This window comes from Musa acuminata, chromosome BXJ1-3 (assembly GCF_036884655.1).
Source record: "Musa acuminata AAA Group cultivar baxijiao chromosome BXJ1-3, Cavendish_Baxijiao_AAA, whole genome shotgun sequence".
NCBI lineage: Eukaryota > Viridiplantae > Streptophyta > Magnoliopsida > Zingiberales > Musaceae > Musa > Musa acuminata.
The window spans coordinates 37,108,514-37,132,232 of record NC_088329.1 but is presented as its reverse complement, the minus strand read 5'-3'; the positions used below and the strand labels follow the sequence as shown (position 1 = coordinate 37,132,232).

At 38.3% G+C, this 23,719-nt stretch overlaps 2 protein-coding genes across 3 annotated transcripts; both read left to right on the top strand.

The window, feature by feature from the left end:
• Positions 1-1,933: 1,933 nt before the first annotated feature.
• LOC135627362 (uncharacterized) lies at positions 1,934-14,086 on the top strand. Its single transcript, XM_065133441.1, has 5 exons — positions 1,934-3,417; positions 9,009-9,580; positions 9,751-9,970; positions 12,453-13,796; positions 13,892-14,086. The coding sequence occupies exons 1-4, from the start codon at positions 2,176-2,178 to the stop codon at positions 13,770-13,772; spliced, it is 3,354 nt and encodes a 1,117-aa protein (XP_064989513.1). The 5' UTR covers positions 1,934-2,175; the 3' UTR covers positions 13,773-13,796; positions 13,892-14,086.
• A 4,477-nt stretch (positions 14,087-18,563) lies between these two features.
• On the top strand, positions 18,564-23,369 carry LOC135584444 (LRR receptor-like serine/threonine-protein kinase RPK2). Of its 2 annotated transcripts, XM_065133433.1 has the most exons (4): positions 18,564-22,354; positions 22,509-22,686; positions 22,797-22,862; positions 22,973-23,369. In XM_065133433.1, exon 1 carries the CDS (start codon positions 18,849-18,851, stop codon positions 21,990-21,992), a length of 3,144 nt encoding a protein of 1,047 aa, XP_064989505.1. In that variant the 5' UTR covers positions 18,564-18,848; the 3' UTR covers positions 21,993-22,354; positions 22,509-22,686; positions 22,797-22,862; positions 22,973-23,369. The 2 variants fall into 2 exon arrangements, with proteins under 2 accessions (XP_064989505.1, XP_064989497.1); XM_065133425.1 differs by lacking the exon at positions 22,509-22,686.
• Positions 23,370-23,719: the final 350 nt, after the last annotated feature.

The window sequence follows — 23,719 nt, the reverse complement described above, 5'->3', positions numbered from 1 at the left end:
GATGATATAGGATAACAATTGATTGAGTCAAGACTGAGCCAATCAATAAGTTGTCTCAATTGTTTAGCACCACAATGATTGAATGATATTGAGGTGTTGACCACGTGAAGATAACATATCGGATCGATATCTATCCGATGAAAATAAGGACTCGACAATAATCCAAATCTCATTATCTTTATATCAATATAAGTGTTAAATTGATATTGACTGTACTGTAAATATTTATAAAAAGAAAATAATTCATAGAAATTGGATGTATAGAAAATCTCAAAGCAATATGATATTATGCGTGTATTTAAATATCATAAATCAAAACTGAATAATATCTTTTTTTCAAACCAAAGGTACTAATAAACATATCTAAAGTATTTGATTTTAAAACATAGCTCTAAAACCAATTATAAGCAAAAAAATTATAATTATATTACTGTAATGTAAAAAAATTTAATATAAAAATTGAGATAGATCAAATTTATGATATATACTTTTCGATATCATTCAGAAAGCTTTTATTTGATTTGTAGGTGCACTGTCGTCGGATTCATAAGCGGTAGTGATATCGATCTATAAAAAAAACTAAACTTTCATTTTTTTTCTTTTTCTATTTTTGATAAAATCATTATTTGCGATGGATTAGGATATTGAGAATATATATATAATAATTGATATTACGTCCCAAGAAAATCCTATCCTTTATAAGCAAGAACAAAATGTTTAGAATGATAATTAAGAGAGTCCCTTCCAAAATTATCTTTCAAAGAATTGTACTACAATTGAACTTTATTTTTATTGATCGTAATTATAATATATCTTAACTAATTAAATAAGATAATATAATCTAATAAGATTATGATAAATCTTATGTGATTAATAACCCATCATACATAAAATCAAATTTGATTGATAGATACATACAAAAATAAGAAACGTTGGTCTTTAAAAATCATTAAATTTTTTGTGCACATAGATCTAAAGTCTCATAAAAAAAAAAGCTTTTGAAACGAATACACATCATTGAATTGATATGAAAATTATGAGATTTTTATTGTTGTTGTTGTTAATATAATACGAACAAAAATACCGAGAAAAATAATAAAAATAATAAATGGAGAAAGAAGAAAATTGAGATAAGAAAGGACAATAAATAATAATAAAAAATACAAAAAAATCAAGAATTTAGATCTAATTTCCCAACAACCTTCGATGACCCAAATCAATGTTAGAGAATCCTCGAACCATATCAAACATACTTATGGAAGATCATCAAACAAAAAGAAAATACACATGAAACATGAGAAGCAAATCAATCATGTATAGTAGATTAGATGGTGTAGCTATGAATCCACATCATTATTTCTTAACTAAAAATACATTCTTAAAAGAAACTCATAAAAAAGAAGAAAAATTCTAAAAATTATATATGTAATATCATCATAAACTCTATCAAACCTAAAGGAATGGAATCCAACAGATGGAATGATAATATCTCAAACGAGGAAAAATATTTGTCCCCGGAGATCGATTAGGGTATAAAATAGTATAAAGTAATTAGACCTAACAATGATCAATTGTCACAATAATTCATTAAAATTAATATCAAAATCAATCAATCGAAGTCGATTAGAGTCGAGATTGGTCAAACAAACCCTAAGTTTGTCGTCTAATTAAGTTAGATGAGTTTCGATCGGCTCAGTAACTGGTACGACGGATAAGGGCATTATGGTAATTTCATACATTAGCGATAAATCCGAGCTTTTAAGGCTATTATTAATGTGATTGATTCTAACTTTCTACCACAATATATACGTATAAATCAGATCTTAATTGCTGAAGTGGGCTCCACCGTCGCCTGCCGATTAACCGTGGCGCGGTCACGACGTCAGCACCGCGGTTAATTTAACTCCCCAATTAGGCCATCGCATGGAGGGGGTGTTTCCGTTCTGTGGCTCGGCGGAGATATGTGAGCCGCACCCAAACGAAGCGAGTCGTCTCTCTCGCGCTCCCTTCTTCTCTCGGACAGAGGTCCCCCGTTTCTTCCCCTTTCTTGGCTTTCTTCTCCTCACCCGAATCTCTACCCCAATTCCTATGCCTCTCTCCCTTCTCCTCCTCCTCCGTCTCTGAACCCTAAGCCTGGCCTCAGATTTCTAAACCCTAAATCCGCAGCCGGCGACGATGATGTCCGATGATCCCTTCGCTCGCCACCGCGCCTTCATCTCCGCCTCTGTGAGTGCCCCCTCCTTCCCCACCTTCAACAGCCCCTCGTCCTCTTCCTCCCGCAGCCCTTCGCTTAGCCCTAACCCTAACCCCCTCCTCCGCCCCTCCCCATCCTCCTCCTCCGCCGCCGCCGCGGCCGCGTCGGCCTCCTCCGCTGCCTCCAAGAGCCGCCTGATCTCTCCTCCGTCCTTCTCCCATAATGGCCGCGTCGCTCTCGCCCTCGCCCCTGCAGCCGCTTTCCTCCTCGACCTTGGCGGCGCCCCCGTCCTCACCGTCCTCTCCGTCGGCCTCATCCTCACCTACCTCCTCGACTCGCTCCGCCTCAAGTCCGCCGCCTTTTTCGCTGTCTGGGCCTCTCTGATCGCCTCCCAGCTCGCCTTCTTCTTCTCCGCCTCCATCTACTATGCCCCTCTGCTTGCCGGGCTCGCGCTTCTCCTCTGTGCCGAGACTACCTTCTTGATCGGCGTCTGGGCTTCCCTCCAGTTCCGATGGATCAAGATCGAGAGCCCTTCCATCCTCCCGGCCCTGGAACGACTCCTCTTCGCATGCATCCCCATCATCGTTCCCGCGCTCTTCACCTGGGCCACCGTGTCGGCTCTCGGCATGGTCAACGCTGCCTACTACCTCATGGCGTATTCTTGCCTTTTCTACTGGCTCTTCGCCCTCCCCCGCTCTTCCGCCTTCAACTCTCAAAAGCATGAGGCCAGTGAATCGCAGATACTTGGCCCCTTCGAAGGATGCCTCCACACCCTCTATCTCCTATTTGTGCCGCTTCTCTTCCGCGTTGGTTCTCACCACGCCACTGTCTTCTCCTCTTTCTCATCTGTATGTGATCTCCTACTGCTCTTCTTCATCCCCTTTTTGTTCCAGCTGTATGCATCCATGAAGGGGGCACTGTGGTGGGTCACGAGGGATGCCCACCAGATGCATCAAATTCGGGTGGTCAATGGGGCGGTGGCCATGGTGGTGGTCGTCATCTGCCTTGAGGTTAGGGTTGTGTTCCATTCCTTTGGACGGTACTTGCATGCTCCTCCCCCCTTGAACTATCTTCTGGTCACTGTGACAATGCTTGGGGGGGCATCTGGGGTAGGGGCTTATGCTGTTGGTATGGTGGGGGATGCTTTCAGTTCGGCAGCTTTTACTGTCTTGTCTGTTCTGGTTAGTGCAGCTGGAGCAATAGTTATTGGATTCCCTGTTCTGGTATGCTTCTATCTCTGTAATATTTATCTTAAGTTTTTGTTTATTATGTCTGCGAGTATAATGCGGAAAAAGGGAAATATGTTGTGCTGTACTGTTATATCTTATTGTTGACTTATTTTAACTGAAAATTTGTTTCTTAAATCTTAAAAGGTAATGTTTGTCTCTAAGCATGTTGATTCGAAGCCTGTAAGCCTCTCTGCTTGCAGGAGAAGACTTTAAAAGAAAACATATGTTAGGAAATTGAACTTGTACATCTTTGCAATGTTCTAGAGATACTAAGCTTCTGGATCCTATCTTCCTTTAGGAACCCTTCCATTTTTGACTTGTAGAACCTTATCTGCACCACTTGATGGTTATTACATTGCATTCTCGAAGTTCTCATTATTGACCTTTTATGGGCATTTGTAACATGAAAATAACTGCAGGAATTATGCTTATATAGCAAAACATAACAATAGGTTTGGATTAGGTGTCGTGATTAGCAACATCAACGAGTTGTATGGATTATGTTTTTGTCCAAGTTTATATTAAGCTATCTTCGTATAAGAAAAATGTTAGATTTAGAACAATGCTGTTATTTCTGGTTACATCTGATCCACATAGCTACTGAGAAGAGCTCGACTGAAAACAGGTGCTAATAACAAACCCAAAGTTATATCAGTTTCCAACTTGGGACATGTTCCGTCTCATAGGTTGCAACTGGTGCTCTAGATATTTTCCAACATTTTCATGCATGGTGTGCGTTCGTGGGTCAAGATTAAGGCACATGACAAATTGAAGATTTGAATTCTTTCTCATGCTTAATGCTACATTGTTAAACAATCATGCATGGTATGGATGCACAGACACACATAGGCACCACCTTGTGTGCTTTTGCCCTTGTTTTCTGGTGTGCTGATAGTCTCCATGTATTAGTTAATATGGTAAAACAATTATTCGAGAACTATGGAGCCATTAGGTAGGTCTGTTCAGGTTAATAAAAAAAACCCATTTAACTCAATGTTAAATTGAAGCCCAACATCCCTTTGAATTTATTATTGTTTTAATTAAGTATATATGGTTCCATATAGCAGTGATAAGACTTGGTCATGTGTTATAGTGCTAATTGTACCGATCTGCTTGTTCAGATTATTTTAGTGGTCAGTGATAAGACTTGGTCACGTGTTATAGTGCTAATTGTATCAATCTGCTTGTTCAGGTTATTTTAGTGGCTATTTAATAAGATCAAATATTGATCTCTTGATAACTTTTTTTTTTTTCGCTTTAGTGTTTTAGGCATTGTTGTGGAACTTAAATTTTTTTGTTACTGGAAGTGGCTTGCTTAACTATTTATACTTTGATTTAGTTGTTTATTTCTATATTCAGATTCCAATTCTAATAAGTTGCTGCATCAGTGGCATCTTTTGCATAAGTTTTATCGATATATGCATTGGGAATTCCCTTGTTTCTTCTCCTTTTTCCATTCATGTTCACATCCTTTTTTTTTTTGACGGTTAACAAAAAGAGCATATTTATTTATTTATTTTTTAACAACCAGGTTATGATGTGGTTCAGGATTGGTCTAAACATCATCTATGTTTTCTTTTAATCTTTCAAGATTTAAACTGCATGCACTCTGCTGTTTATGCATAATATCTGAGACAATGAACAAGTTACATGGCCATCAATTGCACTGAGTTGTCGGTTTATTATCTTGTCACATAACCATCTATTGCAACTAGCCATGCCACAACCTTCAACAGCTCTGTACCTAGCTGGCAACTCATGTACTTGCAAACCATAATTATGAATTGCACTGCTGTCTGCTGTTCACTTATCCAGCCTATTTTGACTTACTATGCAATGTATATGGACTGGAACATTATGCATCTGTATGCCATTGATGCTTGATCCCTCAATTTCATGCATTGAAAGAAGTATCAGTTTTCGTGATGCTCTAAAATCTCTTCTTCTTTATGTGTTCCTCCAATCATCACTCATCATCTCTTTGTTTAATAAGCAATTGCATCCTCTCCCTTATGAAAGGCTATTGTTGATCAATGTTCCACTATCGAAGCATTTACTAGTTCAATTTTTCTTAAGCTCCAGATTACCTCAAACCAATGATTGTTGTGCCATTTGAGACAGTACTATACAAGTGGTACATATCAGTCCCATCATTGATCGATACACAGACCATCCTAGTGTTAAAATAGTAAAATAAAAAATAAAAAGTGGTGGGCCCTAATCCATTTCAGCGTTAAACAGGAAAAAAAAGGGCAAGTTAGTGCTCGCAAATGCGAGCCCTCTTCGTTACTGCAATGCTACAGGGGCGCTGCCTCTTCCCTCACTGTTGCTTCTTCGCTGTTGTGATGCTACAAGGGCATTGCCTCTTCTCCGCTGTGGGTGCTAGCTTTTTGCCACTGTGATGATGCCACTGTCGCTTCCGCTTTGACACTGCCGCCTCCGCTTTGACACTGCCGCCTCACTTCTTCTCCCCTTCTTTCTTCTTCTTCTGTCTTCTTTTCTCCTTCTTCCGCATTTATTCTTCCATTCCCCCTTCCCCTTCACCCTCTTTTTCTTCCTTGTCAAAACATCATTATGCACTAGTGATCGATATGTACCGTTCCAACAGATTGTCAAACTGGGTCTAGTACCTGAAAGGGCAAACCCCGCCACAAATGACTCCAGGTGCTCCTTGAGACCATTGTACCACTTCTTATTTTTCTTGTACTTTCCAAGTTGGTTTAGTGTCAGATTCTGACCTCTATGTTGAGGTCCGAGCTAAGCTGATGTGATAATATCTCATTTTCCAAATTTCACACCCTAGTTCACAGGTCAAAATCATATCAGTTTGGAATTGATTTGAACTAAGCCTAACTGCAGCAACTGTTTGACTGACATTTGCATGATAAATATATAGAATGTGTATTTAATTAAGGGGTAGATGAGTAAGTTTGAGAGACAAGGGAATGCAAAAAAACACGAGGCAAGGTCCGTTAGCTGAAAAAATACAATAATCAAAACACATTGTCATCATTTTCAACCAAAAAATTATGAAACAGCGTTCACATATAAATGCTTGACTATAATTTCACTCAAATATAAGTCTTTTTAGGGTATAATCACTGTATGATATATGTTCTATTTTCTCACCAGAAGTTCCTTTTTCTAAAGTTAGTGTTTTTAAAGCATTGTTTTTCAGAATTAAGGTCCCTTTTGATATAAGGGTAGGTATTTTTATTTCCTTAAATTTGTATATTAAATGAGTTTTGATGCAATATCTAAAGAAGTTAGGTACCTAAAGAATGTATTGGTCAAACCTAATATAATTTAACCTAATTTGAACTAGGTTCAATTTTAACCACATGATATATCTAAAAGATTTTGCATGGATCTCATCTTCGTGACCTTCATGATGTTATATATATGTGAGCCGGGATGCATGCCTTTTATATTGCTTCATAATCTAGTGGTATAATCTGATGCCCATGTCACATGTCATTGAATCAGTGAATAAAACTACTGCTGCATCATATAATTTCGGTATTGGTTTCCATTTGGACTTGAGCCTCCTTATTTAATTAGGATAGAATTTTTTGTAGTTGTTTTGGCACATTGATTCTCTATTTCCTTTGGTCTTCATGATCTTCCATTAGTAATCTTTCTAATACTGATTATCCTATGATTGTTTCTTTAATGATAATATTTTGCTAGATTATTAAATTTTGCTGTCTTCTGTATACATATTTGGCCAATGTTGCTTTGGTTTGATCAATTGTGTTTTTGCATCTTTAGTCAAGGTAAGCATTGAATCTGAGACATTCAAAAGCCTTGGAGATAGTGATCACCCATTTGACTCCTGTGCCTCTATTGTTTTTGTGTGGATTAAGTGTTGGATCATGCATAGACTTATGAAGACAAGGACTATTTGAAAAGTGCACACATGGTATTTGGCGTTGAAGTGTTGTGTGGTTGAAGTGTCAGCTCATGCATAGACATATAAAGAAAAGGACTATTTGGAAAGAGCACCCATGGTATTTGGCATTAAATCCCATGATGCCTTTGTCACAAAATTTATTTTCTTTTTAAGAGGTTATGGGCTGCTCGTTAGTCTATCCTCTCCTTTCCTCATGCTCTATCACTTTCTCTATCTTAGAAAATTTTCCCAACTTTATATGGTCAATTTTGTTTTTGTCATTCATTCTTCTTCTCCCTCTTCTTTCAGTCCTCTCCCTCTTATTTTTCTTGTCATGAAGTTATCAAATGTGGTTAGAATTGATCAAAACTGGTCAAATTTTTTTAGCTTCTATTTGTTATATTGATTCATGCTAATATCTGATTATAAGATGTAGAATTTGGTTAGAATGGGATTCATCTTGGATGCTATCAATTGTTTTTATCAATGTTTCAAATCTCGAGGCAGACCCCTATCAATCTTTGGTTGGACCGGTATGGGTCTGGTACATGCTAGCCTATCGACACATGGTATACTGGTGTACCAGGTGGTACAAACATACAGAAAGATGGAGAGAATTCGGAACAAGGAGGAGGAGATGGAGAAGGAGAGGAGAGCAGTAGAGGAGGAGAAGAGATGTTTTGGCTGTCAACAGTTGGCTAGAGATATTTTAAAAATTGGAAAAAGAGTCCTGAACTGGACTAGAAAATAGTCCCAAACTGGACTGAGCAAAATCATCTAGTATTTATGGTCAGAATTTTTTTATTTAAACTATGAGTTTTATTATCTTTGAAGAGGTCTAATGATAGAGTGCCATCTATCTGATAGAATGCCTGAAGATATTCCGTGGTGGATTTTAGAATACTAAAGTGTCTAGTTGTTATGCATGATGGAGTTCATTGTATGTAATTTTCCATTTGAGTTGCCTCTGACATTTGTTCTGTGTCATTCCTTTGTTACATTTTACTAGTCCTCCGAATTTTAAATTTTTTATGCAATGTTTCTTTTTTTGCATTGCTTTTTAGGTGATTATTAAAGTACAAATTAGAGTTCACAATGGCTGAGATCCTTATGTTCTTTGCTCTGGATAGTATGCAGAATCTTCTTTTGTCTTAAAGTTAGTCTCCATTTCATGGTTTAAAATCATTTTCCATGAAGATGATTACTAATATAATTTAGTTTTAGAATTGATTTGATTGAAAGATTAAGATAAACTTAGTATGGCAGATTAGGCAAGATAAATGTAATAGTAGCAAAAGAAGACATAAATAGAGTTGCTTAGAACTCCTAGGTTGAAGGGGAAAATAATGATGCAGCTAGCATATTTTCTTTTATGTAATAATAAAAACCACATGTTCAAGTCGGATTTTAGCTAAATGTCTAGTGTAAGTGGCAAGTAATATTTATATTTTAGATAATCAAAGATTTATATCTTTGATACAATTGTATTGCTGAATTTACTGGCATTTGTTCATAAGAATTTTTTGCAGTCTGTTGGACTTGAGTGTATGGATGTTCTGTTTTTCTGATTTGATGCCTTTTGTTTACATGAAAATCTTGTACATGTATGCCATTGTTCTATTATTGTGTGTCGTATTTTGTCATATTATTATTTGCTAATAATCATTGAAATGGACTTGTGTCACTTTGGCAGTTACTCCCTCTTCCTATGATCTCTGGCTTCTACATTGCCCGTTTTTTCACAAAGAAAAGCTTGACATCATACTTTGCATTTGTTGCGTTAGCAAGCCTGATGGTTCTATGGTTTGTTGTACATAACTACTGGGATCTAAATATATGGATCGCTGGTATGTCTTTAAAATCCTTCTGCAAGTTGATAGTCGCAAGCATAATCATGGCAATGGCTGTTCCTGGCTTGGCACTTCTTCCTTTGAAGTTGCGGTTTTTAACTGAGATTGGTCTTACCGGTCATGCACTATTATTGTGCTATATAGAGGACCGCTTCTTCAACTACACTGTCATCTATTATTTTGGGTTTGATGAAGATGTTATGTATCCTAGCTACATGGTCTTGACAACCACTTTACTGGGCTTGGCTTTGGTGAGGAGGTTATCTGTTGATCAACGGATTGGGCCAAAAGCTGTTTGGATCTTGACCTGTTTGTACCTGTCAAAGCTGGCAATGCTGTTTATTACATCAAAATCAGTTTTGTGGATGACGGCTATTTTACTATTGGCTGTTTCCCCTCCGCTGCTTCTTTACAAGTATAGACCAAGCCATATATAATTAATATCTTCTGCTATGAAATACACATTCACTATGTTTATTTTAAGAAAGTATTTGTTACTTTAATGATATATTTTATAATTGCTTTTAAATGCTTAATAGATTAATTTATTCTATTCATCTTGGTTTCTGGTTTTCAATTATGCAGAGATAAGTCAAAAGGAGCTTCGAAAATGAAATCTTGGCAAGGTTATGCTCATGCATCTGTGGTTGCTTTATCTGCTTGGTTATGTCGAGAAACAATTTTTGAAGCTCTTCAATGGTGGAATGGAAGGCCTCCATCTGATGGTTTGCTTTTGGGTTCATTTATTCTCTTGGCTGGAATTGCTTGCATCCCAATAGTTGCTCTTCACTTTTCCCATGTCCAGGTAAAACACAAGTCAGCATCTTTATTGCACAGGTTGATTTTAGTTACTATTCAGGTTATTGGTATCTTTTTTTGTAATTATGTTATTATCAAAAGAATGTTATGCTAATAATATTTTCAATCCATCTCTATGCCTTTTACTGGTTTAGCAAAAATGAAAAACAACTACATCAGGTTGATAGTTTTTTCATTTCATTTATCATGCAAGCCAAATTACTCTAGTGAGTATGAATTGCTAGCATTGGATCTCAAATTTTGGACTTTCATAGTGCATTATTATGTGGATTATTTTCAATCTCATAGTTAAGTTGACTTGCTAGTGTTAGAACAAACATATTTAGCAATGTCTTAGTCCCATCAAAAGTTCTGATGCTATTTTGCCTGCACATGAACTGGAGTTTAGATCATTGCAGCAAGACTTTGCTCAAAAGGTTTGGTTGGTTGTTAGCAAAGCTAGTTAGGAAGGCTATAGTATCTTGGAAGTGTTTCCACCACAATTAATTTACTTCTCATTTATATTGAGATTTCATGCTATCTATCAAAGAGTCAAAATATCAAATGGATTTCCCATATATGGAAGCATTTGTTAATCCCTTGACAAACCTAATAAGATCATAAGAAAGTAGGGAGCTTCTTAAAGATGAAGTTGAACGGACAAGTCTTTTTTTACTTTATATTTGATTGTGGATGTGGACTTTTAAAATGAAAGGGAGAAGGTTCTGAAATGAATAGTAAAATATTTCAGTTCAAACTTTTTAGCTTTGGGAATGCTAGAGTTCCTATATGATTGTGGTCCAACTAGCAGGTTCTCCTATATAGGCAATAAGGGATGGTGCATAATGTTAAAGTCAGGCTGAGATTACACATTTTTGGAATTAGATTTGCTAGACCGGTTGGTTTGGTACAATTCGACTGGGTATTTATTGGTCAGACTGCCAATCAGTACATGGACCAAAGCCGAGGTCTCTCTCTCTCTCTTTCTATATATATATATATATATATATATATATATATCAAGGTTCGTAATATCGTACCGTACCGGAGTTTCGATCTGGGCTCGGTACCGGTACGGTACGGTATACCGCTCGGTACACCCGTACCGCTACAGTACCGGACCGGTAACAGGCTACAGTGCTACAGTGCTACTGTAGCACTATAGGCTACAGGCTAGCAGTGCTACAGTACCGGACCGGTAACAGGCTACAGGCTAGCAGTGCTACTGTACGCTACAGTACCGGACCGGTAACAGGCGGTCCGTGTACCGGAAGCCTGTCGGACCGGTACGTACCACCTGTACCGGGCGGTACGGACCGGTACTGCAAACCATGATATATATACACACACACATGCGACTTCTAGTCAGGCGACACAATGAGGCTTGGCTCATCGCCTGCTTCAATATGCCTCCTCCACGGAGACGGTGGAGCTTCAATTAGAATAAGATTTCAACACATATATGATTAAAAAAATTTTAATTTGAGCTTTGGGTTATATTATGCATTAAGAGACTTGGTTTCTTTCTACGGTTCAAGAAATTTTGGTTTTGCTAGTTATTAGCTTTGTCCAGTTTCATTAGGTAAAAACTAATGGTGGTAAAAAATTGCTTTGAACTTGACAATACTAGTGATCAGTACAAACAAAGTGAAACATCAACTGAGATGTATGCTTATTTATTCCGTTACGTGATTGAAAGACCTAATGAATATGGGATAGGTGGAGCTAAAGTCATCAAATTTATAATTTAACTTTGAAAAAGCTTATACACCTTATGTAACCATGTATGTTAAACAATATATTAAGCCCCACCCGTCAATCATCACTTTCTCATAGGATCTAATGATTCCATTCTTTGGTACTTGTCACCAGTTTGATATTTTTTTATTCTCCCTTCATGCAGTTATTTGAGAACCTAGTTACTTAGTAGGAGGATTTTGGATTTTGCTTTCAGACATTGATAATCTATTGAAGTGCACTGATGCTGCAGTAAGTGGCCTGCATTTGTTTGGTGCATGAGCAATTATTTTTTGTCATGTTTTCTTTCCCCAGGGTAGTTACATACCGTTGTTTGCATTTGTAAACAGTCCATACAAATGTTTTTGTTGCATTCATACACCCACTTCCCCAATTGGCATTTAAGGCCAAGTAACTTGCTGGTAGAAGAGCCTTGTTTGCTTGTAAGCTTGACGTATTTTTTTAACTAAAAAATACCAATAAAATATACAAACAAAAAAGCCAATTTATTTTCCCTTTTTACAACTAAAAGTTCAATGTCATGCAGTGCACAAAAAAAGGTCAATGCAATGTTGCTCTTATCCATCTAATGCCATAACTTTTTACAACTACCAATCCATGAAATAGATGTTTGTTCCTGTTTCACTCTGATATGACTTGGTGACACAATTGTTGTTGCAAATATAATCTTAGTTTGTTAAGATGATATTTGGTAGAGATGCAGTTTAGTTATAATATTTATCTATTTGCAGCTGGCGAAGAGAATCCTTGTCCTGGTGGTGTCCATGGGCCTGCTTTTTGTTCTAATGCAGCCTCCAATTTCACTGTCAGGGGCATTGCACTCAGACTTGATTAAATCAGCTTATCAATCTTCTGATGATATTTCAATATATGGTTTTGTGGCTACTCGGCCTACATGGCCATCATGGCTGCTCATAGTGACCATCTTACTTACTCTTGCAGCAGTCACTTCCATTATACCCATTAAGTATATTGTCGAACTAAGGGCCTTCTATGCTGTTGGAGTTGGAATAACATTAGGCATCTACATATGTGCAGAATACTTCTTTGAGGCCATAATTCTGTATCCCCTTCTTGTCTCCACCATTGTTTGTGCTTCCGTCCTTATAGTTTTCACACACCTTCCGTCTGCATCAAGTACGAGGCTTTTGCCATGGGTATTTGCTTTATTGGTAGCCCTCTTTCCAGTTACATATTTATTGGAAGGACAGCTTAGAGCCAAGAACATAGAAGAAGGAGAAGAAGCAGAAAGGTTCAACACTCTCCTGGCTGTTGAAGGCGCAAGAATGTCACTTTTGGGCCTTTATGCAATGATATTTATGCTTATTGCATTAGAAATCAAATTTGAGTTGGCTTCATTGTTGCGTGAGAAGGCTCTTGGCAGAGGTGCACCAACTAGTCAATTTGACCATAAATCAGGCTTCCCACCAAAATCAAGACTCATCCAACAGCGGAGGCCGTCAGCTGCACCATCCTTCACAATCAAGAGGTTGGCCACAGAGGCTGCTTGGATGCCTGCAGTGGGCAATGTCTCCACGGTTATGTGCTTCATCATCTGCCTGATCCTTAACATCCATCTCACTGGTGGCTCAAACCGTGCAATATTTTTCCTGGCGCCAATTCTTCTGCTTCTTAACCAAGACTCCGATATATTTGCTGGTTTTGGTGACAGACAAAGATACTTCCCCGTGACTCTGGCTATATCGGGCTACTTGGTGTTGACTGCTTTGTACAGGATATGGGAGGAAGCCTGGCGTGGCAACATGGGTTGGGGTCTTGAAATTGGAGGGCCTGGGTGGTTTTTCGCCGTTAAAAATGCGGCCCTCCTTATGCTTACCTTGCCGAACCACATTCTCTTCAATCGCTTTATGTGGGACTATGTGAAGCAGACAGATTCAGTTTTGTTGCTGACTTTGCCACTAAATTTGCCATCAATTGTGATAACAGACATAGTAACGGTGAGGGTTATAGGGTTGTTAGGAGTGATTTATTCACTAAGTCAGTTCTTGATATCGAGGCGTATAAGAATTGCAGGAATGAAATATATCTGAGGCTCTTAGACTGCAAAAGCTGAGGTATCTATTTCTAGTTTAAGCATTGTGCCATTAGCCATGTACTTTATATGATTGAGTTGTTGACTTGTTCTCACGTGTTCTGTTGTTGGTTTCAGAAATTCTAAGACAAAAAAGAAAAGATCCATCATGTGGAGGCCTAATGTCTATGTAACCTCATCTGAATGCCCATGGTAACTTGTATCGTAAACCGCATGTCGCAAAGACAAATTTACCTCTGTTATTAACAGTTTGGAGTGTGAAACTTGTACGCACTGTTGAGATCTTGATTCGAAATTGTCTTTCTTGGGCAAGCGTGTGATGATTTGAAGTATCGGTTTGCACTGCCAATTACAGCCCTTTTAATAAGGAGTAGGTCTTCCATAGTTCAGATGTATGATGGTGTTCGTAGACGTTAAATCGAGTGATTTGCAAACAGACTTTACGGCTAATACCAATTTGTCATATTTTCTGGTAGCTCCATAACATCTTGGATGACTTGATCATTCTGTGGCAGCATAGTTTTTAACCATCAGACCCCTACCTCCGTGGACGGACATATGTGAGCTGTATGAACCATGGATGACCACAGTTTTCTCTAAGATAATTTACTCGCATATTGGGGAACAAATTGCTATTAAAAAAATTGTTATGTTTGTCGGTAGTAATGAAGAGTACAACTGTCTTCTAACTTGATGTTCGTTGTTACCAGGTGGATGACAGGATTGGATGCCAGTGAGGCTGTGTGTAATACAAATGATGACAACATCCTTATTTTCTGTGTTATTTGATAATTTTATCTAAAGATTCATTTCTTCTTTTTGATACCATAGACTGATCATTATCTTATCAATCTGGAAAACCTATCAGGGTTCCAAGTGGTTCGCTTGAGTCCAGACTAACAGCTTAATCACTTTAAATTTCTTACATTAAATATGACATTGTTTGCGTAGAAACACGACAAAAATAACTATTTGGGGTCGATTCTATTTAGTAGGTACACTGTGATGTTTTAAAGTTTCAAACCTGATCACGCCTAGGCGGCGAAGGAGCGATATAACGGGCACCGACAATACAAACTCAATAGTGAAAGAAAGGATCAATTCCTTTTCCTACACATGTGGTATTCATTTCTTTCATTTTCTTGTAGAGCATCTCACTTTTTTCAATAGTACCAAAATTTGTTGGAAAATGGGGAAAACAATATCGGTGTATTTTTTTTTTATAAAGGAAGAAAATCTTGTTGGAAATTCGAAAAGCATATGCTCTTTTGAGAAAATATGAACCAAGCCTTGTCCACCTGTGATGCAAGCTTGTGAATGCATGACCTCATGGTCCAAACTTCCACGCAAATCAAGTCTCTCTCTCTCTCTCTCTTCCAAAGACGAACCCTGCAGGTAAAACCTCACCTCATTACCTGTGGGCCTCTGGCCCCATGCTCGAGTACTTGTCTATGACCGCCCATGCCGGCAACTTCCCCGTGGTCCAATGCTATGTTTGTCTCACTGCATTTCCCTACTTGCTTGTTCTTTTCCTACCGAATGAAACTGGAGTAGCATGCATGTATACTCCTCCCTATTGGCCACAGTTCAGCAATCTGCACTGTTAGGCTGATGTTTTCTAAATCCCTATACGAATCGTTTCCGTTTGGAAAAAATCTGTCGCGAGATGCTAAGGTGATCCAATGGTCACGTTTTTAATAGTAATCGGATGTATGATTCTTCATGTAGCATTGGGAACGAAGGAATCTTTTCTAGTTATTAGAGAAGGTTTGCCGACAGACGAGGGTTTCCCACACAGACATTCAGCTTGATGTGTGGCTTTTGCTCCCACGTCCCAATGACTTGCCCCTGAGTTAAGGCTTTGGTTTCAGTAAACACATCCATGCTTGGCTTCAGCTCCCAATGATTTGCTTCCCAGTCTCTCTTTTTCTTCTTTTTTTTTTTTTCTTTTTTTTTTTTCCCCCCCTCTCGGCATGCCGCTAAAATGTGCCGTTGTTGAGTTTAAGATTAATTATAAATTAATTCTTATAATTAGTTTATTTTTAATATTTTAATATTTATATTTTTAAAATTTATATTGGAATCCATATATTTATGAAAGTGAAGTATTTAACCTCATTTCTCCTCACGTCATTGATTCTATTAACGAAAATACTTTACGTACGTGCTTAGTTGTAAACCAATCAAAATCAACACATGCTTAATTGTAAGTCCTATGATATTTCTATCATCGATGACGTAAGGAGAAACATGATTAAATATTTTATCTTTATAAATATAAAAAATCAAATATAATTTTTGAAAGTATAGAGATCGGGATGCTAAAGATAACTAATTATACGGGATAATATGTAATAAACTCAGAAATATATTCATATGCATTCACTATATAGTGCTTCCACTATATAAACTACGTGTAAATTTGTAGATATAGTTTGGATATTTGATAAAAATAAAAAAAGAATTATTTATAGAAATATGATAGTTAAAAGAAGATATAAGAAAAAATATAAAGAATATCTAAGTAGAAATTATAAATAAATTATTTATATGTGATATAGAATATATACTAAGAAGATCTATAAATATTATATAGTCAGAAGAGACTAATGGATATATTTTAAATTATAAATAAACATCTAAATACTCTTTAACTAGGAACAAGACTTTTTACATATTTGGATGGTGATAAAAGATTAATTCAACTGATCCTAAATAATTATGACCTTATTGGTGTTGTGGTATCAGTGATATTTTTGTAAGTAACTAACTTAGAGGAGCTATTTAAAAGATGATTTTGATGCTTGGAGAGGAGCTTAGGTTTGTATTATATAGAACAATAAGATGCATAAACAGATTCATCACAAAGTAATTGCAAGGATCTGAAAACCTGTTAAGAAAAAGTGCTGCAGAGATTCATGGGACAGCCAAAGTTCACTTTTCACATCATTAATTTAGAATCCTTTTATCATGGTCCAGAGGATGAGATTGAAATTGGAAATGAATCTGACTCATGCATTAAAGTGTGGAAAGACCAATGAAGTAGAAAGAAAGATTAAAAGGTAAAAGAGAATCCCTAGTTTATATATATATATATATATATATATATATATATATATATATATATATATATATTCCTGATATTTCCCATCATGACAAGGACAAAAAGACCTGAGTGCAAGAACATCAATGTCAAAGAGTCTTCTTCTTCTTCTTCAACTCATCACTCGAATCAAGCAGCAGCAGTCACTTTGAGCTGATTCAAGTATCGTGATTTGGTGATCTACTGAAGTACTTTCTCTTTCCTCTTTTTACCCCCATGGAGCTGCTACCAAACCTGTGGGAAAGGTTACCTTTGTTATGACATCACTCACATAGAGAAAGAGAGGTGGGTTTGGCAGGGGAGGAGGGAGAGGCCAATGAGAGCAAGCTTCTGATGCTTAGATCAAAGTGGGGAGCCTTTTCCCCATAACAATGCATTGTATAACAAGGCTGTGCACTTGAATCCAAGGCTACTTGTTTACTGATGAGTGGCAGGACAATGGCCTTTTCTAGTTTTTATGTAGGTCATGTGAAGCTACAAAACAAGGAATCCCATGGCTCCTCACCAACACCTGCCTCGGTCTCCACCGCAAATATAATTGCCCATCAGTACATTCCCAACAAAGCATCACACAATTAACGACACTAATTACAACTTAAGGTTGCATTAGGTGCCATGTTAAGTTGGGTCATTGGATTTTATTTTGCATTAAGTTATTTTTTTGTTATCAGTTTGCAGCAATCTAATAAACATTGTGGAAGCAATAGACAGATTAATTATAGACTATCACATGTAATTAGATACTTTTAGCATCTCGATTTTTATATATATATATTTTAAATTATATTAATTTTTTTTACTTATATTATCAACTGTGTTGATGAAAATATCACACGTGCTTGGTCATAAACCAAAGTGAGATAAAATTGACATATAAATTATATGATATATTTATCAATAGAGTCGTGAGGAGAAATATAATTAAATAATTCACTTTCATATAATTTATATCATATAATTATATAATATAACTAATTACAAGGATAATATATAATTAGCTCGCAACATACCTTCAAAAATAATGATGAATCATTAATAAAATATAAATAATAAATAATAAACATTATATTGAGTCAAATGTTCTTTCATTATAAATCTCTTAACTCAAATCAAATTCTTGTATATCATTTCACTTGAAGATTCATTTTTTTTTTTCTGTCATCTCTATATCTAATAAAGAGAAAGGAACTCTTTTACCCTCATATTTAACAAGGTTTTTTTAAATTAAAAGCCTTTCCATATCTTGATAATATTTTTTTTAGAAAAAAAAGACTTTAATACTAAAACATAATATAGAAAATTAATTAAAACAAAATATTAAATATGTTAATCTAATTTTTTTTTTTTACATAAAAAATAATAAAATGGAAAGAAAAGAATTCGTGAGCTAACTCATGGTCCGCTCGACCTATGGAGGAACACTGAAAACATAATAAAAATAATACGAGAAGGGAATTTGTAGTGCAAATAAAATACCTTAGTGGAGTAAGTTGTGCATCCGTCCATCCGTCCATCCGTCAATCTTCTCCTTCCTCTTTTCCCTTTGGTCATGAAAAGCCAATACACCACGCAATCACAAACACCACCTTTCCTACTGTCCTTCACCTCCTCAAGTCTCATCTATCTTTGACTACTACTATCATCATCATCGTCGGGTCCCCCCTGTTAGGCCCTTCCCTCTTATTGCAGGTCTTCAATGGCCTAACCATACATCTCACCGTCCGATCTATCCCACCCCTTCTCCTCAGTCGTCCGATCTATCCCACCCCTTCGCCTCAGCCGTCCGATCTCGGTATGGCACCCTGAAATCAAACCAGCTATACCTTCAAATTACATCTCTCTCTCTCTCTCTCTCTCTCTCTCGCTCGCTCTCTCTGTAGTAAGCGTTTGCGGAGCCTCGCCACCTCCGCCACCACCGCCCCGGCGGCCACCTCGGCCGCGCTGCTTCTTTCTACCTCTCCCTTGGCCACAATGGCGTTCCTCATCGTCCTCGCGCTCTCGTTCTCTCTCCTCGCCCCCTCGTCCCCCTCGCCCGGCCCCGCCTCGACCGACCAGGCCGCCCTTCTGGCTTTTAAAAGCTCCGTCGCCCTCGACCCCGCCTCTCTCCTCTCCGGCTGGAGCCCCGTCGCCCGCCGCCACTGCACCTGGCGCGGCGTCACCTGTGACGCCGTCTCCGGCCGCGTTACCGCCCTCAACCTCACCGGCACCCCGTCGTCGCCGCTCTCCGGGAGGCTGGCGGCCGCCCTCGGGAATCTAACCGAGCTCCGCGTTCTCTCCCTCCCCCATAACGCCTTTTCCGGCGACATTCCGGCCGCGGCGATCGGGAGCCTCTGCCGCCTCGAGGTGCTCGACCTCCATCGCAACAACTTTTCCGGCAAGATTCCTGATGAGATAAGCCGTCTTCCGTCCCTCAGTGTCCTTGATCTTAGTCATAACTCGCTGTCCGGCGCGATCCCGGAGAGCCTCATTGGATCCTCCAACCTTAAATCCGTAGACTTGTCGTTCAATCAGCTCTCCGGGAAGATTACTGTTGACCCCCTCGGTTCTTGCTCGTGTCTAACGCATCTTAGGCTCTCCAGTAATCTCTTGGTGGGCAGAATCCCCCCGGCGATCGGAAGATGTACCAAAATCCAAACTTTGTTGCTGGATCGGAACATATTAGAAGGTCGGATTCCGGCTGCAATTGGTCGGTTATTGGATCTTCGGGTTCTTGATGTTTCAAGGAACAGTCTCACTGACAGAATACCAAGGGAGCTCGCCCTTTGCCAGAAGCTCTCTGTTCTTAGGCTCACCAACTTGATGGACTTCGATTCCACTGGTGGTTCAAGCAATGTCGAGGAGTTTAATGCATTCATTGGATCAATGCCAGCAGAGATATTCTCGATTCCAAGTCTTGAGATTCTTTGGGCTCCAAGAGCTAATCTTGATGGGAGTTTGCCAGATAGCCGGAACGGTTCGTGTAGTCTAGGGATTCTTAATCTTGGACAGAATTACATTGCTGGTGTGATACCAGAATGGCTTGAAATGTGTAGAAACCTGTCATTCTTAGATTTGAGCTCAAACTATTTGCAGGGTTTGCTTCCTGCTTCATTAGGAATTCCCTGCATGGCTTACTTCAACATCAGCCAGAACTCTGTGACTGGTTCTCTGCCAGGATTCTTGGACTTGGATTGTTCATATAATTTGGCATCATTGAGTAAGAGCGGCAACCTGCTGGTTGAGGACAATCTTCTGATTGCATACTCTGCTGATCTTCTTCAGAGTACTCAAAGAGACAACCCCTTTGCGTTAGTTCTTGACAATAGTTTTGTTGTTCTTCATGACTTTAGCCAGAACCGCTTTATTGGGCCATTGCCATCTTTTGTTATGCCGCTTGATGATAGCTTTCCCTATGGGTTGTCTTTGAACAACAATGGGTTCAATGGATCAATTTCTGGTAAGCTCTTTGGATCATGTCAAGTAGGCAGCGGCTTTGCAGTTAATCTCACTGTTAATAAGATGTCTGGTGGTGTCAATGATATTCTTACAGATTGTTGGCTGCTGAAGAGCTTTGAGGCAGCCAACAACCGGCTTCATGGTTCCATACCTTCTGAAATCAGAAACTTAAATTTACTCAGACATCTTGATTTGAGAAATAACTACTTTAATGGCTCTACTCCAGATAAACTGAGGGGACTGAAGGCTCTGGAACAAGTTCTGCTTGGTGGGAACAACTTTTCTGGGGGAATTCCAACTCAGTTTGATGGACTGTCTTCTCTAACTGTGCTGGACTTGTCAAGAAATTCTTTTACAGGCAGTATCCCTCCAAGTTTGGCAAATGCTACTAACCTTGAAGTGCTGTTGCTCAATAATAATCAACTCTCTGGCACTATTCCTCCATCTTTCTCGGCACTTCACCGACTTATTGAGCTCGATGTCTCTTTCAACAACCTCTCGGGAGATATTCCACATCTAGAACATTCTACTGACTGTAAGTTCTTCTTAGGCAATTCATTTCTTAAACCATGTCAAGATCCAAGTATGAGTGCACCATCCGGAATTCCTTTTAAGACTGAAATACCTGATCAGGGTCATCGAAAGAGTAGGTTAAAGTACTTCACAATAGCAGCAGTAGCTTCAGCCTCTGTCTTAGTCTCTGTTCTTTTGGTGCTAACTTTTGTATTGGTTTCTGGAAGAAGGAAATTTGTCAGAATCACCAGTTTAAGAAAGAAGTTGGTCGTGACCTTTACAGATGTTCCAGCTGAGCTGACTTATGAGAATGTTGTCCGAGCTACTGGTAATTTCAGCATCCAGAACTTGATTGGTACCGGTGGATTTGGGGCCACTTATAAGGGAGAACTGGTTCCGGGTTTTTTAGTAGCCGTAAAGAGGCTCTCCATTGGCAGGTTCCAAGGTCTCCAACAGTTTGATGCTGAGATCAGAACACTTGGTCGGGTTCGACATAAGAACCTCGTAACTCTCATTGGGTATCATATGGGAGAAATCGACACATTTCTAATTTATAACTACCTCTCTGGTGGGAACCTCGAGACATTCATCCGCCATATGTCCAACAGAAATGTAACTTGGTATGAGGTTCATAAGATAGCTTTAGATGTCGCGCAGGCCCTGTCTTACCTCCACTACTCCTGTGTCCCCAGGATAGTTCACAGGGACATCAAACCAAGTAACATCCTACTTGATGAGAAGCTAAATGCTTATCTATCTGATTTTGGTTTAGCAAGGCTTCTAGAAGTTTCACAGACACATGCAACGACTGATGTTGCAGGTACCTTTGGTTATGTTGCACCTGAATATGCAACTACTTGTAGGGTTTCAGATAAGGCTGATGTTTACAGCTTTGGTGTTGTGCTTCTTGAGTTGATGTCTGGAAAGAGATCTTTGGATCCATCATTCTCAGAATATGGGAATGGCTTTACCATCGTTGCTTGGGGAAGATTATTGATTCAGGAGGACCGTGCTGGTGAGCTGTTCTCTCAATTACTTTGGGAGAATGGACCAAAAGATAAGTTGGTATCGATGTTGAAGCTTGCGTTGTCCTGTACAGTGGAGTCTCTTTCTGTTCGACCATCAATGAAGCAGGTGGTTTTGACACTAAAACAACTGAAGAGCTAGTTGCTATTATTACAAGTTACAACAACTAGAAAACAAAAAATCATAATGGCTCAACCATTCAGAGTCAGCCAATTAAGGTGCCTCGTGTTATTTCTGAGTGATGACCCAGTCCTATACTGAAAATGGTTGGCATGGTCTTATGCTTGCTGGCTGTCAGTGAGCTAATGCAATCATCCATCTTTCTCATCGGGGCTTGGGACCAGCATTAGCGCCGTTTGCTAGTTGCTATTTCAAATGCATTGATTTGCAGCATGATAATTAGATGGATTCCAAGTTATTTAACAGTTGTCCTTGCTGATCTTCCATCTTCAATGAAAATGCTCAGTAGGCAGTGAGGTTGTGAACTGCTGGGGCCATCAAAGGTGACTTTTCAATCATAAGTTCATATTTGTTTAGTATTTTTCTTTTGTGGACCATGGTGATTGGATTTGAACTCAATTTATTACAATATATTATCTTGGATGCAAAAAAATTTTCTAAATAGAACACTCATTAGTGATGTTTTTATGTGTCAAGAACATGATGAGCCAAATAACTCATATGGACGTTGCCTTCGAAAATGCAACGGCATTCATGAGAATAATTCTGATGTGAGACACTGAATATTATGGTGCACTAGGGCTCATTTGTCTGGATTTATCTATACCTCATCTTACATAGAATTTTGTATGAAGAAAACTTGCTTATGTTTCAGGTACTCTCTTAGATAGGTCCGTGTAATAGTGCTGCATTCTTTACTCAGAGAATGAGATACAAGATTGATCTTTCTTTGCTTCGATATTTATTAGTACTTTAACTTTGTAGGCACAAGCCTCAAGAGAAAACGTTGAGGATCCAATGCACATCTTTCGAGATTTCCCTATACCTTAGGTAATGCCATCAAATTGCTGGATCTCTTTTGCATTCATATTTCATCCTCCTCTCTAAGTTTAATATGCCAGTGTCATCTTTTATCACTGAATTTCCATTTTGTTTTACAGGAGGAATGAACTGATTTGACAACAAGTTCTTGTTGGCAATTACAAATCACAGACATGAGCAGAGACATATTGCAGTGTGTATAAAATAACAAATAATGCACAACAGCTGAGATGCACAATGCGGTGTGTATAACTGGAGGGCTAGCTGATTATCAGAAGTTCCCAAGTCTGCCGATTATTCATGATAGATAGTTTCTCCATCTTCCCTATATGATATCAAAATTTTGTTCTCTTATATGGGATCCTATGAGTTGGTCAAAAAATGTCTAAATCGAAATCTTAGCTCTTTGCTTGAGTTGCAACGGTTAACCCAAACAATACTAGAGTCAGGCAATTTATTTGTCTTCTGGTTAAGTATTTTTCTGAAACAGTATATTTTAATCACAATTGAAAGGAAGGATTATGTTTTGTAAACTTTGAAATCATGAAATTTCTATAATTTCTTGAAGTACAAGGTGCCTGCCATAATGTTTTTGGTTCGTCTTTCTGTGTTGTCTTATGTTTGCTCATTTGTCATATGGAAGATCTGAAATTGATCTCTACTTAATCGATTTCGGTGGAATAGAGATATATAGGATATTTCAGCAGAAATGTATATTTTTTCCTGCCTTTTTTATTCTGAGGAAATACTTTTGGTGGAAGTTAGCTTCTATTTTGCTAAGCCTATGTTGTAAATACTTTTGTCCTTGCAACTTGCCATACAGGCCCTTTTTAGCGTCATCCATCCATATTTTTTTCTGTATTGTG